The following is a 21147-nucleotide window of genomic DNA, read 5'->3' on the forward strand; positions in this document are numbered from 1 at the left end:
TTTTACTTTGTACTTATTTCTTTGATTATTAGAAATATTGGGTGTGTTTTTTTTGGTTGGTTATTTATTTATTTATTCATTTATTTTGTAAATTGTTTGTTCACATAATTTACCTAATTTTCTACTTTTAAATTGAGTTTTATGACCCTTTTATGTATTCAGGGTAGCAATCCTTAATTATTTTATTCATTTCAAAATACATTTCCAATTATCATTTGGCTTTCTTTTTTAGTTATGGTGCTTTACATGTGCAAATGTTTCTAATTTTTCATCTAAGTCTGTCAATCTTTTTCTTTCATGAGTATCATGCTTAAAAAGAATGTCCCCAAGTAACTCCTATGGTATCACGCTTTGAAGAAAAACCCCAAGATTTTATAAATATTTACATATTTTTATAGTAATTTTATGGTTTAATTATGTGTATGTCTTTAACCCACATAGAAATTGTTACACAGTGTGAGGTGAAGATTTGATTATTTTTCCTGCATTTTTAGTCATTTGCTTCAATGCAGCTCTGATCATCTTAGTCCTTTAATTAAATACTATCAGTACTCTCCCTACCCTCCTAACTTCACCTCCAAAATAATGTCCAGATTTCCTGTCCTGGCATTCAAAGCACTTGATTGTTTGGCCTTATGTTATTTCCTGCCCCATTTCATAGACTCTGATTTTCCTAATGGTTTTCAAACTGTACTCAGATGAGGCCCAGAGGGTCGCTGAGAATCATCTTGGCATAAGGGAGCCAAACAGGTAAGAACCCAGCACTACTCCTGCTTCAAGCACAGAAACTCCCCTTTCACGTGACTTACACGTTGATGCTTCTAGACAAGAATTTTATTGAAGAAATTAAAATGCTCTAAAGGAAAAAAAAAATCGCACTTCCCTAGATCAATTGATCCTCCTATGTAGGTCTCACAATGTCTGCTTATCATAAATCGACTTCTACAGAAAAGAGACTTTGGGCCAAAGTCTATTTCCTCCATAAGAGGTTTATTAAGGCATGCTCCCCTATAACGAAGTAAAGGAAGTGGACTTAACAGATGTTGGAACTATGAAGCAGTTACACAGGGATCCCAGTCAATCTTAAAAGGAACTTTAAAGTTTGGATGAGATGTCCCAAACTGCGGTAAGGGGGGCAGTGTTGTCCAATCATTGGATTGCGACGTCCCTGATGAATAGTGTAAACTTAGATAAAGGAGCTCTCTTTGGTGATGGGCAGTTCCTGGAGAGAGACTCTGAGCTGTAAACCATCCACAGACCACAATCCCAAAAGTTGGAGGAATGAGTGCCTCAGTTCTGCAAGGTGTTCTAAGCAACACACACAGCATCTACACCATTTCTATGCATTGGCTCAGGCTATTTTGTCAGGGATGACATTTCTCACCACCTCCAAATCCCACCCATCCATTAAGCCTAGCTCAAATACTATATCCTCCATTAAAGATTACCTGGTTCTTGTCATTGTAAATAATATTTTTCTCCTTTACATTTGAAGCACTCTAACTGTATTTTTTTTATGGTACTATGGCGTTTATCTTGTTCTACCTTCCACTAGAACCATTTTTCACTTTAATAAGTTGAGAACTTTTAATGATGCAGGCAATAAAATAGGACCTGGCGATGTAGAGTGAACAAAACAAGTATAAGTCTCTTCATATTTAAACAAATAATTAGAAGTTAAAGAGTTCACAGTAGTAAAAGAGCATATAGGGTGGAATTTAATTCAAACACAGGTATCAGAGAATGACTCTCTAAAAAACTGATATTAAATGCAAAAGGATAGAGGGTAGCTCAATGAAAGGAGATGGTGGGGAGTAGGTTGTATTCAAGTAAGAGAAGGCTGCAAAAACTGATGTTGACATTTTATATATATACACACACATATATCTTCCTTGTGCCAGGCATCATCTTAGGTGCTTGAGTTCCATCACGAAACAAAACAAAATAAAATGCCTTCCCCCACCTCCCCACCATGGAGCTTAATTACATTCTAGGAAATAAAAGACTCCAATACATCTAGCATTTAGAGAACGAAGGAGAAAGTAGTGCAAAATGGTGAAGATAGGGTTGTAGACAGGTAGAGGTAGAGGCAGACTACCAGTGGTCTGGTACGAATTTGAAGATTTTAATACGATAGGACCTGATTAGATTGTTTGTTTTGTTTTGTTTTCAATTGGGGAATTGGGGGAGGTGAACAGTGTAGGGGAATTGGAGAGGAGGACCAGCCAAGTTTTTCTTCAATCTTAGTTGTGGAGGGCGCCAGTCATCATCTAGCTCTCCGTCAGCAGCTCGTGGCCTCTAAGCTCAAGGTGCTGTGTTACAATCTTAGTTGCGGGTGTGTAGCCACCATCCCATGCATGCGGGAGTCGAACCAGCAGCCTTGTTGTTAAGAGCGCATGCTCTATCCACTGAGCCGTCCGGACGGCAGCTCAGCTCAAGGTGCTGAGTTCAGTCTTAGTTTCGGGCGGGCATAGCCCACCATCAAACAGGCAGTCTTATTGTTAGGAGCACGTGCTCTCACCAGCTGAGCCATCCTGCCACCTGTTGGCAGCTCAGCAGAAGCTCAGCTCGGGTGCAGTGTCAATGGCCTATGTGGGAATCGAACTGGCAGCCCTGTTGCTCAGAGCTCATGCTCTTTTTTTTTTTTTTTTTTAGCTGAGCCATCCTGCTACCTGTTGGCAGCTCAGCAGCTGCTCAGCGGCTGCTCAGCTCGGGCTGGACTCGAACCGCTGTTGCTCAGAGCTCAAACTCTTGAGTGAGCTCTTAACCAACTGAGCCACTCGGCCAGCCCATAGAGCTCATGCTCTTAAGCTAACTCTTAACCAACTGAGCCACTCAGCCGGCCAGATAAGATTGTTATTTTAAACAATCGCTCTGACTATAGTGTACATGCCCTGACTCCCCTACTATATTGTAAGCTTTTTAGAATATTGCTCTGTAATTAATAAGCACATAAGATCCCTTTGTAAATAATGGACACCCAGTAAGTAATAACACTGGCTAACACTTGATTGCTTGCTATGTACAGGAAACTAGTCTAAGCACATTCCATGTATTAAATCATTGATCCTCAAAACACATCCTCTCAGTTGACTGGCTGAAGGAGAGCAGGTATGTTGATTCAGTTGGAGCACCTGGACACACCTGAGAATCTACAGATATTGCTCTCTCTATATGGTAGGACGGGAGAGAGGGAGCAGAGAAAAAAATCAAAATGCCACATGCATAGCTCCATATGCTTTTTTTTATTCATATCTTATTCAAACCAAATCATTTAAAAATATTCACAGTGAACTACAAAGATAAGAACTACATGGATATGAAAATAATGTGATCCTATAGCCAAGAAAGACTGGTATACACAGTTGCACATCTCTAGGACCCTTATCATATCATCTGCATTAATAATTATTCAATTGTATGTCTAAAGAACACAATGAGCTGGTTTAATAAAATCATTGTACTTTCTGAGGAGCCGTTTATTACAAATCATAACAATCTCCTAAGCACCAAAAATAGTCCATGGGGGCGTGGGGCATTAAACCTCAAGAATTTTTCACATGGGATCTGTAAAGAGACCTGCCTGATTGGGATACCATTCCCACCCCCACCACCTTCCTTGCAGCTCCCTGACATTGCCACACACAAATGAAAGACTCCCCTGTGGACTATAAAGATGGGCTGTGCCTCCCCGACTGAGAAGCCAGATAAACATTACACTTATGTAGAGGCACCAAGGAACAGTCATGGACTGAGCCTCACAAGTGTATTCCTATTTTCAAAGGAGAAACAGCACAACGAGCCGCACATCTCAGAAGATGAGGAAAGGCAGTAAAGGTGTGGAGACACAGCTGTCTGGTGAAGGGAGGTCACTGTTACTATGGAGGGTCTTTGAGCAGAATTCAACTTTAATACACAGCAAGTATGAAATAGCTTAGTAGTCCTTTCCTTCAAGTAATCCCAAACAGTCAGTTCTTGGATTGAGTGTAGGTTATTATAGGTTTACCCATAAAGAAAAACATATAAATAATAATCAACAGCTACACCCTCTCCCACTTGAGCTTTAGAGATTTATTTCTTCACACCAATTTCCCTAAATTCAACCCCTTCTGTCTCTAACATGTTCCTCCATTGCAGACAATAGTTACAGCCACTCCCTGGGCCTTATCTTCCTCTCAGTGCTGAAGGTGTCAGTGGACTGATTTGAGTAGGAAATTGGGGTCCCTTACTTAATAACATTTCATAAGCTTTGTTTACACAAGTGTAACCAGGATTTTGCAATAAAAAGTATTTTTATAGAAACCAAGCAAAACTAACATGAGTTGTGCCCAGCCATTAGAAAGGCAAAGGAACTGCTTTCCTTGACAGCCCTAAAAAGCTTTAAATTAATGTCAAAGACAGTTCTGTCACAGAACAGAGAGAGACACATTCCAGCCCCTACTTGTTTATATCTTCCTGGGGCTATAACTCCACCCTACTCCATCCCCCTTCTGCCCCACCCCCACGGAAGACATCTTCCAGAAACAAAAGGTCAGATTTAACCCTTTCCTTTACTACAGGGCTTTTTAACTGCCAGCAAATATGTGACATGATGAATAACAGTCTGCTACTGTATTAAACGTTGTCAAAGTTAATAAGTGAATAATATTACTATTCATTTAGTCATCACATACCAGGAACTTTTTCTCAATAAATTCTCCCAACAACCCAAATGAGGAAACTGAAGCTTAGAGAAGGTAACATGCCAAGGTGCCTTCACACAATTAGTTAAGTGGCAGAGTAAAGAGCAGATTGGCTTGACCCTAAAATCTATGCTTAACTGCAGTACTACACTAATTATAAATTAAACTTTAAAAATCTTATCTTTAAATAGGCTTCCTAGTCATTAAGAGCTCAAATTGTTTTAAATTCAACATACCCAGACAGCAAGTGTACTGTGGCTGAACATAATGCTTACAACAAAAATACAACTGGTCAACCTAGTCAAATTATGTTCTTTTTCACACACAATATATAATATAGATCAATAAAATCAGAGTAGTTGATTCATTTACTCAATGAGTTTTATGGACTATCCTCCTGTATGCCAGTCACCAAGAACACAATACTGAACAAAATGACCAGTCTCCGATCTCTTGAATTTTACTGGCTGATGAGAGAAATAAACATTAACTACAGAAGCACACAAATGTTTAAATAATTGCACGTTGTTATAAGCAATGTAAGGGACAAGTATGTGTTATGAGAGAATAACCAGGAAAACCAATATTGATTGGACAGTCAGGAAAGTTTCTAATCTGAAACTTGAAGGGTGCACAAGAAGAAGGCTAAAAGTAAAGGGGAGGGATGTGTTTGAGGTGGAAAACATAATTTTTGCCAAGGCCCTGATCAAGAGAAGAGTTTGGCTCTTTCCAGACCAATGATCCCTGAGTAGGGAGCCTAGGAAGGAGATAAGAAATGAGGCTGAAAAAAAGAAAAAGAAAGAAAGAAAGAGAGAGAGAGAGAGAGAGAGAGAGAGAGAGAGAGAGAGAGAGAGAAAGAAAGAAAGAAAGAAAGAAAGAAAGAAAGAAAGAAAGAAAGAAAGAAAGAAAGAAAGAAAGAAAGAAAGAAAGAAAGCTGGAAAGGAAGAATACAGATTATCAGGAGTTTGGATTTTACCTTAAGGGCAATAGAAACCCATTAAAGGATTCTAACAGAATAGTTTTAGAACCCGGCTTATCATTTTTAAAAGTTCAATCTGGATGCTGTGTACAGAATGAATGTCAGGAGGGCAAGAGTGAAAGAGGGAGACCAGTTAGGAAGTTTTAATTACAGTCATCCAAGCAAAAAGATGCTAATGGCTTGGACTAAAGTCAACTGTGGACCCTGGAGAGAAGGGGAAAGAATATATACACATTTAGAAGATTATTAAATTTAGTGATGAATTTAATATAGAAGAGAATGGGAAGGGGGTGGGACAAGGTTGGATCAAATTGAGCAACAGGGGAGATAGAGGTGCAGAATAACTTGAATATAAGAGTAAAATTGGGTGGGACCCATAAAGACAGTGGATGGATATTGTTTAGACCAGCACTTCTCATTTAATGTGTATGTGAATCACCTGAGGAATCTTGTTAACATGCAGATTCTGATTAAGTATGTTGGGGGTGGGGGGGCAGAAATACTGCATTTCTATAAGCTCCCAATTGATAATGCTTATGGTCCAGAGACCACATTTTGAGTAGTATGGCTCTATACTAGCAACCTTATTTTATACACACAAGGTTGTAAACTTTTTGTCAGATTAAAAAAAAGAAAATTTTCTTATTTAATTATGATTTTTAAAGAAAGGATATTTTAATTACAAAAAGTGAGCATAGTTTTAAAAGAAAGAAGGTTCTGTAATAGGGAGAGATTTAATTTTGGAAAAAGTACATCACCCTTAGTTTGTTCATTTGGCCACAGATGAAGTGAAATTTTTATTATGGACTAACTTTGAATAGCCACTGATCTAAACAAAATAACTTTTGATGAACAACATTTTTCAAGTTTCAACTAGTTGTTGTCACAGTCACTATTTCATTCTTTTATAAAAGTCAAAAATCTATCATTACTTATCAGGAGCATCTAACTGCTAGAATCAACCTAATATTGCTGCTGGCTTCTAAGTATATTAGGAAAATCTTTTACAAATCATTAGAATCATAGAAAATTTATACCAAGTTGAACTGCAGAAAGAAAATAAGTGCTGTTTTTGCACTGATGTAAGTTGAAATAAGAATTACCTCCCTTTTCACTTTTTTTAATGTTTTTGGTCAGATTTACTTTAGGTCAGATATATTTTAGGTCAGATATATGTGTATTCTAAATTATCAGAGAAAAGTTAATAGCTTGGCAACTTTAAACGGTAACTAGAGAGCAAGTAAATGATCAATGAGAAGAGTAGTACAGAATTTTAGAAGGACCAGCGGAAGCAAGTAGAGTTTCGATACATGAAATAGCAAGGTGACAAAAAAATTGTTCAATCAATTCCAACTAGTGTAAGGGCTTTGCAGGCAGTATTGATATTTTATGCATTTTGGAATTCTCATACTGCCTAGCAATATGCAGGGTACTAATTGGTTAGAAGAAAGGAATGTAAAGCCTGAAAGAATATAATAACAGTTAATTACAAAATGATAATGTTTCACTAGGTAAAATTTTACAGTTAAGTGAAGTGAATGGGAGCTAGCGGTAATAATTTAACATATTTATCCTGTAGTACCAATTTACAATCTAATGAGGCAGTCAATATTGGTGTTTATGTTTTAAGGATGCAAAACTGAGGTCCACAAAAATTAAGTCAAGAAAAACTAAAAACAGCTAAGGGAGAGGAAACAATCATTTCTAACCCAATTAGATTCTAGAGGATAGCCAAAAATTGCGACATGTCAAGTCAAATGTTATGTCCTATATCCACAAACTATATATTGAGATTCTATTCTTAGAAGCCCTTATGAATATAGCATTAATATTAATGACTAACATATATTGTAATATTAATTTTCAGTCATTGTGATAAGGACTTCATACAAATTAATAAATTTAATCTTCATGATAACCCCATGAAGTAAAAAAGAAAAAATTATCTTCAATTTACTGATAAGGAAACCTAGACACTAGAGCTGGAATTGGATTTCTGATCTGACTTCATTGTCCATGCTACTAAATATGCTTTGAAAATAACAAAACTGATCACAAAATCAATAAAGATAAAACAAACCACAAACATGTGTAACACTAAACACAATATTTACAAAGCAGTTCTTTAGCTTTGTAAATATGGAAGTTTTTTTCCCTTATATATGAAGTTTGACAATTAAGTTTGTGAACTTGCCACCATGCACTTACATTGGCAGCATTGTACAAACAGCTTGGCAAGGCTTCATAACCTTGGTATATCAGTGTCTCACAGCTGTGTTCGTGTTGACATGTAGCGGTATCTTGCTGAGTGGTGTTCATTATTGCTGTTGCATATTTTTGTGTGCGAGAATGTCTGAGCTTGAATTAGAGCAATGAACACTAAATTTCTTGTTAAACTTGGCAAGAGTGGAAGTGAAATCAGGGACATGTGAGTCCAAGTTTATGGGGATAATGCCATGAAGAAAATGACACAGTACAAATGGATTAAACGTTTTTCTGAGGGGAGAGTACATGTCACTGATGAAGAGAGGTCAGGTTGGCCAGTAACCAGCAGACCTGATGAAAACATTGCAAAAATTCATTGAATTATATGCCCAAATTGTGGAATGACTGTGAGAAGCATAGCAGACCAAATAAACATTGACAGAGAAACAGGAAAATCTTAACTGAAAACCTTGGCATGAGAAAGGTGTGTGCAAAAATGGTCCCAAAGGAGCTCACTGATGAACAAAAGCAAAGGAGAGTTGAAGTTTGCCAAGACCTTTTGGAGAGGCAAGACCATGTTTTTGGCTGTATTATCACTGATGATGAAACATGACTGTACCGATACGACCCTAAAACAAAGCATGAAAGTACACAATAGAAGTCAGCAATTCTCCATGACCAAAAGAGTTCTATCAGGGACTGGCTGAGTGGCACGTTGGTTAAGAGTCAGCTTGGGAGCGCCAGCTCTGAGCAGCAGGGCCCTGGTTCAGATCCCACATGGGCCAGTGACGCTGTGCCCTCTACAGCTAAGATGGTGAACAACAGCTTGGCCTAGGCTGCAGTGGGACTGCAGTGGGCTGCCATAAGCTACCGTGAGTGGCTGGCAGCCAGTGTGAGCGGCCATGAGCCACCATAAGCGGCCACCCAATGGCCGGTGAGCAACTGCCTCACCCGGGAAGAGCGCAAAGATAATACCAACATGGGCCAGTGAAGCGACGTCCTCCACAACTAGACTGAAGAACGAACGAAAGGACAGCAACTTGTCTGTTCCCCTCCCCCAATTCCCCAATACAATCTTTTTTTAAAAAAAAGTTCCATCAGTCCAAATCAAGAGTCAGAATAATGTTGCTCACCTCTTTTGATATTAGAAGAATTATTCATTATGAATTTGTACCAACTGGACAAACAGTTAACCAAGTTTACTATTTGGAAGTGCTGAAAAGACTGCATGAAAGTCACATGAAAACAATCTGAACTTTTCACCAATTCATGGCTCTTGCATCACGACCATGCACCAGCTCACAAGGCACAGTCTGTGAGGAAGTTTTTAGCCAGTAAACAAATAACTGTGTTGGAACACCCTCCCTACTCACCTGATCTGGCCCCCAATGACTTCTTTCTTTACCTAAAGATAAAGGAAATATTGAAAGGAAGACATTTTGATGACATTCAGGATATCAAGAGTAATATGCCGACAGCTCTGATGGCCGTTCCAGAAAAAGGGTTCCAAAATTGCTTTGAAGTGTGGTCTAGGCTCTAGCATTGGTGCATAGTTTCCCAAGGTGAGTGCTTTGAAGATGGCTATAGCAATATTCAGCAATGAGGTATGTAGTTTTTCAAGGATGAGTTTGAGAACTTAATTGTCATGCCTTGTATACTTGTCTGGCCAAGGTTTCTTAAAGTGTAAGTTGATGAAATTTAGACTAAAGACATCTTTATCTGGTAAAAGTCCCTATAGAAAATATTCTTCATTGTTCAAAAAACTTGAAAAATTATATATCTGGAATTATAAGTATTTGTATTCTTTTTGCTTCTTTGTTTTTTTTCTTAATTACACGTGTTGTTTATATGATTTTTTAAAATTTAAAGATGATTGGAAGATCCCCAAAAAATAAAAAACAAAAAATATTGTCAAGCCTGAATTAATAAAGGTTGAATAGAACATATACCAATCATGCATATTTAAGTGACAACTAACAATTAGAAAACTATCAATTTCCAAGTAAAGACTGACCTTTAATAGTATATATTCAAAGTATAACCACTGATTATAAGGTTGAAAAAAAGATGAATTTCATGAACACAATAAAAATGATTTACTTTTGAGTAATTCAAAATGTAAGAAAGAAGTTTCTACACTTAAATTAGCATCTTGAATCCAAAATGAAGGTAATTATATCTATATTTTTATTTTGGGATTAAAAAATAAACAAAGATCACATATATCAAACCTTATTACAATGTATACTTTAAATATGTGCAGTTTATTGTATGTCAGTTATAGCTCAATAAAGCTGGAAAAACCTAGAAAAAATTATTTATACTATGTGGTTAAGTCCTGTGGAAATGTTTTTATAAAGTATTAAGCATAAACAGTCACTTGATTTTTTTTTTAAGTGCTACTGCAATGCAGTAGGTTAGAAATGGTCTTATCAATGTATAGAGCTAGGTCGAATAGAAATTCATATGGAAAAACTGAAACCAACTTTAGAAAAATTAATTTTAGCTGGATCATGGACATAAATGTAAGAATATCTCCATGACTCTGTGTATGAAAAAAATAAACATGGCACATAAAAGAAAATTAATTGGACTTCATTAAAATTAAGACTTCCTGAGCATCAAAGCTACAAGCAAGCTACAGACAAAAAGGGAAATATTTGCAATACATATATTGGCAGTGGACTCATATCCAGATTATATAAAAACTTCCTATAAATAAGAAAAAGACTGACAACCCTTCATGGACAAAACACTAGACTTGGCGCTTCACTGAAAAAGATATCCAAAAGGCCAACATGCATATAAAAAATTGTTTGACAACATTAACTATCAAGGAAATGCAAATTAAAATTCACAATGAAAAATTAATACAACCTCACCACAATGGCTAAAATTTTAAAAGATTGATGATACTATGTGCTTGCAAAAATGTAGAACAACTGGAAATCTCACACATTGCTCTTTGGGGTGTAAACTGACCTACTTTAGAAAATTTTTTGAAAGTATGTAGCAAAACCACTATGCCTTATGACTGACCAATTCCAATCTTGCATATTATTTCCAAAAGTAATGAGTACTTGTCTATCAAAAGATGTTTATGCTGCTTTCAAAATACCCTCAAACTGTAAACAATCCAAAAGGATAAACTGTGGTATAGTAATGCAATGGAGTACTAATCAACGACGAAAAATATTGTGTGTGTGTGTGTACGTGTTTCTCTCTCTCTCCTGCTGCTGCTTCTGAGTAAGCAATAATCAAAATCAGTTCTTGAAGATTAGGAGGAAAGGAAAAGGAATTAGCAAAGAGGTGGAAAAGAACTACGTATCTCCCCATTCTGAAGCCAGATACACTGCAATTAGACAAAACAAAACAACAAAAATTATAGATACAAAAGGTAATTTTCAATAGAAAACAAGAAATATGGTTAAATAGCATATTGTACTGTAGTGTGTATGGAAAAATTGTTTTAGCCTTCAGATGTAGATGGTAAAACAGAAGTTTCCCAAGTAGTCACATATACAATTGACTTCCAAAATAGATAAACCTAATTAACTCAGAATAATTTTTCTTCGGAAGTGTTTGAGTCATCAAACTTAGATAACTATAAATTTAAGATTACAGCGCTTGAGACTAGGAAATTAACCCATGCTGAGTAATTATTGAGTTAATTTCTACAACTATGTATTGGCAATTTTTCTTTGTCTCGGATCCCTAGTTTCCATAAGCACTAAGCGGGGGACGCAGGGCCGCGGAAGGGTGGGGGGGTGGGTGGAGTAAAAGTGATGGGACTGGGAGGAGCGGTGGCACCAGCACCCTCAAAAGCGTACCTGTTTTCCGCCTATGGCAGGCCCTGCCCTGCGTGGCCCCGCCCCCACGGCGTTGGGCCGCCGCGTCTCTATGGAAACGAACCGCACCTCCGTGCAACCAGTACCACCATGGCTGCTGGGGAGCCCGGGGATTTGGGCGGCTACTACTTCAGATATCTGCCTCAGAGAACGTTCCAGTCTCTGAGCAACCCGGAGGTCACCAGCCGGCTCCGGCAGTGGTGAGAGGCCGAGGGGCAAGGAGAGAAGAGCAGAGCCCCTTGGCCTTTGCGGCAGTGGAGACGCGGGCCGGGCGTCGAGGCGGCCCTGGTTGGCTTGGGCCCGTCCTGAGCGAAACCCCGAGGCAGCAGTAACACCTGCGCAGGGGCGGATTCCGTGGGTGGGACTGGCCGAATGGGCGCGCTCAGAGGGTGCCAGCCTGAAGCTGACTTTTTTTTCTCTCCTCTGCTCCAGGTCCATGCTGGGCAGAATCCAGGCGCAGGCGTTCGGGTTTGACCAGAATTTTCAGGCCCACCAGAGGGATGATTTCGTTATGGTTAGTATGGTTGAGGAGTTCCTTGGACCTCTACTGATTTTCAGTATTCACAGGTTCTTGTGAATACGCCATTACTTACTGACGTTGTTTTCTTGGAGTTTAAGAATAATGAAAGGTGCAAATGATAAACTTTAAAAGGAACTTTTACGTTTCCCATCATCATACCATACATTAGCTCATCTTCAGTATCCTAGCAATTCAATGAACCTTTCAATTTTGGAAAGTCAGTCTCTGGAAAATCAGCCTCTATTTTTAATAGGAACACCTCATTATTGAGTATTATTACCTGACTTTTTTGCTAGGCTTAGCTTCAAATTACTTTTGGTGGTTTCTCGAAATCAAATATACCCTTGTGAGAAAGAGGCTCTAACAGCAGTTCCAAATGAGGGGTTCTTAAAAAAGGAATAAGTCTGTAGCTGCTGGAAGTGAGTGCTTCAAAAAAGTAAAAACTCACTTGAAAGTACAAGTTCTGGTGTGTTAGTTAAAATTTGGTGACGTTATTTTAAATACCGGGTTTTTTTCCTCGCCAATCAAAAGGAAAATACTGTTATGATCTGAGATATTATCTTTTCCGTTCTTGTCCTTCAGGCATTGACGTTAGTCTGTAGTTGGCATAATTTATTCACACTTCCTGAGGGCCTACCATGTGCTAGGAAGTCTGTCAGGTGCTGGGGATACAAGATGGAACAAGACAGAAGCCTGGCTTTCCGGGATCTTACAGGCCTATGGCAAGACTGCTAATAAACCAAATAATCAGGTCATCTCATATACAGTAGTTAAGTGCAGTGAAGAAAATAATAGCCTAATTAATAAACCAAAATATTTACTTTAAGGGTATATTACTTTCCCAGGGCTGCTGTAGCAAAGTATCACAAACTGGGTGGCTTAAAACAACAGAAATGTATTATCTCACAGTTTTGGAAGCTGTAAGTCCAAAATCAAGGTGTCAGCACGGTTATACCCCCTCTGAAATCTGTAGGGAAGAATCCTTCCTTACTTTTAGGTTTCTAGTGTTTGCCAGCAATCCTTGGCACTTGTTGGCTTGCAGCTGCAGAATTCTAATCTACCCTATGAAAGTCACTCACCCCTCTCCCTTCATGTGTCTATGTCTGTGTCTCTTCTCTTTTTATAACACCATTCATATTGAATTAAGGGCCCACCCTACTCCAGTAGGACATCATCCTAACTAATTAAATCTGCAATGACCCTGTTTCCAACTAAGGTCACTTTCTGAGGTTCCAGGAAGGACATGAATCTTGGTGGGAACACTGTTCAACCCTTAACTGGATATGGGTTAAAGGTCTATTTCTCTTTCCCTAAGGTGGTGTTATAATATTAATATAATATAATGCTATTATAATACTACTGATGATATTAATGACATTTCTCAAATATTCATGGTTAGATTTTTACGTTTTTCATTTATCCCAGTACTGGCTCTCACAATAATATATTAAAAAAAAAAAGATTAGGATTTAATTAACTGAATTTTAGAGTGCTATAAAATTTTTTAAATAATTCACTTAATAGATATTTGTTGAATACTTAACTGTGTCCCTGCTGAGAGGTGATAAAAAGATCTGATCTCAGGTTACAAGGCATATACTGTTTTGGAAGCTAGAAATATAAAAAAATTACAACACAATGAAATAATTGCTATAATGGAAGATATATCAGGTGGCTTAGGCACAAAGAAAAAGATCACCCAATAGAGAGAGGGGCACTGGTATTGTGAAAAAAATTCATAGAGGAGAGTGTAGAATTCATTTGGGTTGTTCAGTAGACACAGAATTCTTCAATAGATTCAAGATTGAGCCACATAAAGCACAATAAATTTCCTTAATACCAGGCAATTTTTCTCTGATTTTCAAAATATTCATATCTGTTTACCCTAAATTTTTCCTGTGAGGTAGAGAGTGTTAGTTGCATATTTTAATTCAAAGAAATGTACTCATACAATCATTTTTACTCATGTAACTAATTTGGAAGAAATAAAACATTGTGGCTAAGAGCATGGCCCAGAAGGGGATGTACGTTGAAGCTAAGAATCTTCAGGGCCCCTCACTAGCTCAAGCTCCTCACTTGCAGAAGCCCTTTCCAAGGAATTCAGGAATTCTAGCAATAACGTCACTTGGTCATATGTTTTTGAAAATATTAAAAAATAGATGTTTTGTATTCTTCAAGCGCTAAAATTAGATGAGCTTAAAGTCCGGGATCCTCCCCTGATTTGGCCTCTAGTTAGCTGTCTGTGTTAAAATTCCAACTTTGTGACTTACAAGCTGTTTGACATTGGGTAGTTACTTAACCTTCCTGAGCTTCCGTTTGCTTTTGTGCAAAATGATCATGTACTTGACACATAATAAGTATTTTTGAATATGAAAATCATACAGAATATCTGATGGGATTGTTACAAAGAATAATGAAAATAATATACATAAAATATTTCACAAAATGCCTGGTTCATATAAGTGCTATTATTATTAACATTTGTATACTACTTTACAAAGCAGTAGTGACTCCTGTGTGCCAGATTTAGCTTTCAGCACTTTTTGTATATTTGTCACTGATCTTTACAACAATCTGGTAAGTTTGGTGTTTTGACCCCCATTTTGTAGCTGGGGAAACAAACTCAGAATTATTATATAATTTGTGTGAAAATTCTCAGCAATTAGCAGAATCCAGGCCTTCTGATTTAACTTCCATGTCATTTCTATTACAAAAACTCATAACTGAACAAAGGATATTGCTTACACCCGAATTGCAGATTTGGGATCTTCCCTTTCAATTTTAAAACAAAGTATAACAATATATTCTGAAGTCCATTTGTGAGATAGTAATTGGATGGAAAAAAGGTAGAAAACGTTTATCCAGCAAACATTTCTTTAGTTCCTAGGTCTGTACAGACAAACAAGACACAATTAAAGAGAGGAAAGCAGACCAAAAATTGCATTGCAGGGAGAAATGATATACCTACCGTATGCACAAGGTACTGTGGTGGCTCGAAAGAGAGTGATTTGTTTTTGAGGTGGTCAGAGAAGGGTATATGGAGGACAAGTCATGGGAGTTAGGTCCTGAAGGAAGAACAGAAGTTTGTCAGGTAGACAAAATGGAGGGATATTTCAGAAAACCTTTTGTGCCACACAGAGGAGTCAGAGCTTTATTTAGCTAGTAAGAAGTCCCTGAACGCTTTTGAACAAGATAGTAAAATATAAAATACTGAAATCACTGTGGCAGAAGTGTAGATGGTGGATTATTAGGACGGAGTCCGGAAGCAGTGAGACCAAAGTGGAAACTGTTGTCCTCCTGACAGTAGATGGTGATGTCCTGAATTAAGACAGTAGTAGCAGGATGCCTGCAGAGATATTTAGGAGAAAGGCAATACTCAATGACTAATAAGATACTGACAGTAAGGCAAAGGGGAAACATGTAGGATAACCAAGTTTCTGATTTGGTTGATTGGAGTGGCAGTTGATGTCATTGACTGCAGAGAAAATGCAAATGAATAAATAAAATGAGTTCAGTTTTAGGCATGATAAATTTGAAGTCTGTCCAAGTGGCAATATCCTAGATAGTTGAATATAAAATCTCACTTTAAGTTTCAGGAGAGAGCTGTGGGCCGAGTCTAGATTTTTGGCATCCTGACTGTGGGACTAGGGATAATGAGGGGAATCTTCCAACATAAACTGCAAGGGAAGGTCCTTAATTTACAGAGCTCTCCTGAAGGTCTGTCTGCCCAACACTTCTTTCGGTTCATGACCAGACTACTTACATCTCATGGCCACATACCACGGAGACCAAAAAGTACAGACTTGTAGCTGAGCAGATTGCTGTCCCAAATAAGATTGGGATTCCTTAAGGAAGGAGAGAATTGATCAGAAACTGATCCAACATAGATGATACAGTCTGCCACATAGATGATATAATCAAATATCTACTTATATTTCATATGTGTGGCATATTAGTAGACATACATTAAAAATTATATATAAAATAGTATATTAATTTAGAAATACTTTTCCACTCACATTTTATGAAACAAGTTTACTCAAATCTTCACATGCAGACATCAGTATCTTTGTTATCACTGTAATTAGTTTATGAATCATCTAATATTTTCCAAAGCACATCAGCTTACAGTTATTTGAGATACAGAGAATTCTTCCTAATGCCTCACTGGAAAGTCTATAACAAACCCAAAATACCATTTGCATACATTAGGGTAGGGTTTTTTGGGTTTTTTTAAAATTCATTCTTTAGGCATATAGTTGTAATCTCAACATAACTATTGTATTGCTTTATTTGAGGGACCTTTATGAAGACTTCCATTGGCTCCAGGTCAACTCATTGCAGGCCACTTATATACTTCCATTTATAATGACATCTAAATGTAATTGTAAGTTGATACACCCTAGAAATAATTACTAAATCTGAATTAAATTTCCCCTTTTACTGACTCATTCAGAAGACCTCTAAAAAGTATTCAAAACCAGTGTTGATTGAGGTTAATTCCATCTTATAGTTCTTTTCAAAATGTGTGTTACATAAACTAAAATAGTTGCATGAACACACTTTAGTTTGAAAGAGTTTGTAAAGTGATAGGGCAAACCTTGTTTCTGAGAAATAATTTTTGGGAAAACTTACTTTTTTGTAATTGGGCATGTATGATACCTGTTTACCCCCATCACTAGGATGTAAATCCCATGGGACTTTGTCTTGCTTGGCATAATGTAGACATTCATAAATACTTGTTGAATGTATTCACCTTCACCCACTCACCAGTCCTCTTCACTGTTCCCTTTCTCATTAAATGACATTCCTCCTGGTTTTTCATGCAAAAATTCTAGGAGTCATCTTTGATTCATCCTTCTCCCTTTGTCCCTTACTCTTAAATATTAACTGAATCCACTCACCTCTCTACCTCTCTACTTGCTGTCGGCTTGACTGATGCGAATATCAGATCTTCCTGGATTAGAGCAGCACCCTCCCTCCTAACCAGTCTCTGTAGACTTTCAATTCATTCTCTACACTGCAACCATATTTTAAAAATATGACTGTAATCACCGTTCCTCTGCTTAAGTCCCTTCAGTATCTTCCTACTACCCTTAGATCAAAATATTGATCAATCTAGATTGATCTTAAATCAAGATCAAAATTTCTCACTTGCCCTTCAAGGTCTACTTTAATTCCTCAACCTCATCTGACCATTGATTTCCCTTTGACTCTGGTCACGTTGAACCTCTTTACTTTCCTTGAGTGAGATGCCCCCTCCTTTCTTACCTTACAGACCTTAAACTTGCCATTTTCTCCACCTTAAAAAATAGTCTTCTAGTGCCATGCAAGAACCAGATCAGAACAGCTTGACTGCTAAATTTTCAGGAATCTTTGTTTGCTGGTTGATAAACTTTTGGCAGCTTAAAATTCACATATGTGGAAATCAACACATGCTACAATCAGGGCTTTTTTGGGAGGGAGGGGTATCAGTGGTTAAACATTTGCCAGTATACTCTCTTTACCAGCTCACTACTACTCACCTTTCAGATCTAAACCTAAATGTTCTTTCTGCATTATCCTTTCTCTCCAACACTATTCAATTAGGTCTGCCTGTTCTGGACTTCTATAGCACCCTGCACTTCTTCATAATACTCATGGCATGTTAGTTAATATCCCCCCTATTAGTCTGTAACTTCCATGAGGGCAGGGACTTTGTCCATTTGATTTTGTAATTAGGAAGTCAAGTGTACTTTTAATTGAGTGATGGGAGCAGGAGCCAGATACAGAAGAATAACTGGTAGACAGAGAAGTGAAACAGATTCCTCTTTCAAGAAGATATTTAGGGAAAGAGTGATAGCTTGAAGGGAATGTCAAAATAAGAGAAATACTTATTGCAACAATCTAAACAACAAAGAACAATTCATAGAATCAACAATCCCAAACTAATCCTAACCCCTACCTTCTCCACCCCCTCTTCCCAAAGCCTACAACCACCACTTCTAAGGTACTTGTGAATGGTTTTGTATCTGTTCTTCATAGTTTATGTTCATATAAATAGAGGCTTCGTTTTGTTTTGTTTTATCATACACATTACTCTTAAACTACTCTTTTTTTACTCAAAATGCTTATGGTTTTCCTTCAAAATCAATACAATTTATTGAGTAACTGCTATATGCCAGGCCCCTTCTAGGCCCTGGGAACATAGCAGTTAGTAAGAAAAACAAGGCCCCTTAATGGAGTTTACATTTTAGTCTAATACGTACTTTCTTTTCAATAACTGCATACCATCTAATGTAAACGCACTGTATTTTATTCAATCTTTCTTCCAATGATGGACATTGAAGTTGTTTCCAGGTTTTGACATTACAAACAATACTATAAAAAGAATTCCTTATATGTGAATCTTATCTACTGGTGGTTTATTTCAACAGGACACATACCCCAAAGTGGAATTTGTTGGATCATAAAATATGCATGTTTTTAATACTCAAGATAATATTCAATTATTTCCCAAAATGTTGTAAAGAGTCACACTTTTACCAGCAGTGTGTGAGACTGTATATTTTCTGGTACTTACACCAAAAGTTGCCAGTCTTTAAAGCTTGCCAGTATAATGGGTAAAAGTGATACCTTCTGGTCCTTATTTTCATTCCTCTCACTGCTCTTGAACTTGAGCATCTTTTCATAAGTTTACTGGCTATTTGTATTTTTTACATGACTTTTTATGTCCTTTGGCCATGTTTAAATCAGACTTTTCTTAACCATTGGGGGTGTCACCCCCATCCTTTTTTTTAAATCATATTTGTTGCAAAGATTTCCTCCCAATCTATTGTTTTTCTTTTCTTTAGTTGCTCATCATGGACATCATAATTTTTTCTGACTGCCCAGCACCTTTTGAGCATAATGTGATTTGGGATTAATTTTATTTTTAGAAAGTCCAAAGTGGAACCCAAAACACTTGCCTCTTTTGCACTCACAGCACAAACCTGGGATCCAGGTTACCAATCAGACTTATCAGGGCAGGACTGGGATTTCAAAGTGAGCCACTTAAGGAAAGAGGTACAGAGACTCCATTACAGTGGCAAAGGTGGTGGCAGAGGTATCTGGCTTTCAGGCAGGGCAGTTCTGGCACAGCAGTGGCCCCCCTTGGTGAGGAAGGTGTAGTGGCAGCTGCCTGTAGTGCTTGATGGTGTCGCAGCAAGGATGACTGTTTCCTCATCAGGGCAGTTCTACATATGATTTTGGATTGTTCCCAGGGCCTAGCCTTTAGTCCGATCCTCTCCACCTCCTGAAAATTATGTAATTTTGCCCAAGATTCTTTTTTTTTCTTTTTTTCTTTTAAGAAGGGCACAGCTCACAGTGGCCCATATGGGGATTGACCCTGCAACCTTGGCATTATTAGCACCACGCTCTAACCAACTGAGCTAACGGACCACCCCCACTCTCCTCAAGATACTTTCAATAAGTTTCTCTTCTGATATTTTCAGCCAGAGTAGCTGCTGGTGCTTGGAACTAAAATTCTTGACTACTTTTGTTTTGCCGTACAGAAAATCTTCATTGTTAGGAAGTCAAATCTATCACTTTTCTATGGTGCTCCTGTGATAGAATTAAATTGATGATTACTTTTATATTTAGATCTGGTTAGAGGGGTAGAAGTGATGATTACCAAGACAATTAATTGGGAAAACGAGATCAAAGGAAAACAAGTTTCAAACCTTATATAACCTCCTACTCTTCACTGTAAAATATTTTCTCTTTATTAAATTCAATGTCAAAGATATCTTTGACATACAGTGTTGTTCCTACTGTTCCAACTTGAAGGTAACCAAACTTCATTTCTTTGTAAAGCATTTATTACTTAAACATTTTATGAATTTAACTGTCCTTCCCCAATCGAATTAAATGAGATTTTATTATAGTTATTTTGGAAGTTAATTCTTATTGTTTATAATAAAGTATCTAACTTGTTCCCCTCAAATTGTATTTTAGGCTTTTTTCAAAGACCCAAATGTTATTCCCAATTTGAAGTTACTTTCAGATTCTGCTGGACAGTGGATTACATTAGGTAAATAAAATTTATTTTCATCTTTTCTGATGATTGTTTTATTATAACAGAATTTTGCCTCAGGAATTTTTATTAAAACAGTGAATAATGACGCATGTGTTTGATAACATCAAGGTCAAGTTTGATCAGCTGTGCGTGGCCTGCCCTGCATCCTTCTCCTGCATCTTGCTACTGTCCTGGCTTAGCACATAACAGCAGTTTTTCTCTTTTTTCATTAATTTGGGAAATATTTATTGTGTACCTTTCATGGACTCTTCCAGATGCAGGGAACATTAAGAAAACCTGTACTCAAGGAACTTGTTGATATGTAAGAAAAAAAGTGCAATAATGTATCACAGGTGCCACCATAGCAGTGGGAGCAAGAGGAGGGGAGTGGTCAGTTCTCCCCGGGGGAGGGGCCAGGTGAGATGCCACTGGTGTGAGTTACGTATGTACTTAGGCAAAATGTCAGCTAGGGCAGAGGAATGCATTTCTCACAGGAAGTAGCCACCGTTGAACATTCTTTGAAAATAATACCCATCACCCCAATGAATTTAATTTTTAAAAAATAATAACAATGCATTAAATTTTGGAGGAGAGAGTCTTAAATTCTCAAAAGGAGAATTTTATTTAGGCAATATTTTCATAGTACTTTGAAACACAGCTAGAAATCTTTAAGGAAAATTACCCAAACACTTACTAACACTCAAACTACTTAATAACTCTCATGGCAAGGAATAAATCAGAGAGTTAATAGAAGACTATTTTGAAAACAAAAACATGAATTCTCTCCCTCTTTCTCTTTCTCTGTCTCCTCCCTCTCTTTTTCGCTTTCTCTTTCTCCTTCTCTCTCTCTCTCTCTCTCTCTCTCTCTCTCTCTCTCT

The 21147-nt window shown here is 37.5% G+C and overlaps 1 protein-coding gene across 1 annotated transcript in view; it reads left to right on the plus strand.

Moving 5' to 3' along the window:
- Positions 1-11781: 11781 nt before the first annotated feature.
- The window catches only part of CFAP300 (cilia and flagella associated protein 300), a 32524-nt gene continuing 23158 nt past the window's right edge, over positions 11782-21147 (plus strand). Inside the window, exons 1-3 of the mRNA XM_019630324.1 lie at positions 11782-11914; positions 12147-12228; positions 20209-20284. Of these exons, the coding sequence (XP_019485869.1) occupies positions 11805-11914; positions 12147-12228; positions 20209-20284 (268 nt within the window). The 5' untranslated portion in view covers positions 11782-11804. The remainder of the gene's footprint in view (positions 11915-12146; positions 12229-20208; positions 20285-21147) is intronic.

Source organism: Hipposideros armiger, unplaced genomic scaffold, assembly GCF_001890085.2.
Source record: "Hipposideros armiger isolate ML-2016 unplaced genomic scaffold, ASM189008v1 scaffold_901, whole genome shotgun sequence".
NCBI classification, from domain to species: domain Eukaryota; kingdom Metazoa; phylum Chordata; class Mammalia; order Chiroptera; family Hipposideridae; genus Hipposideros; species Hipposideros armiger.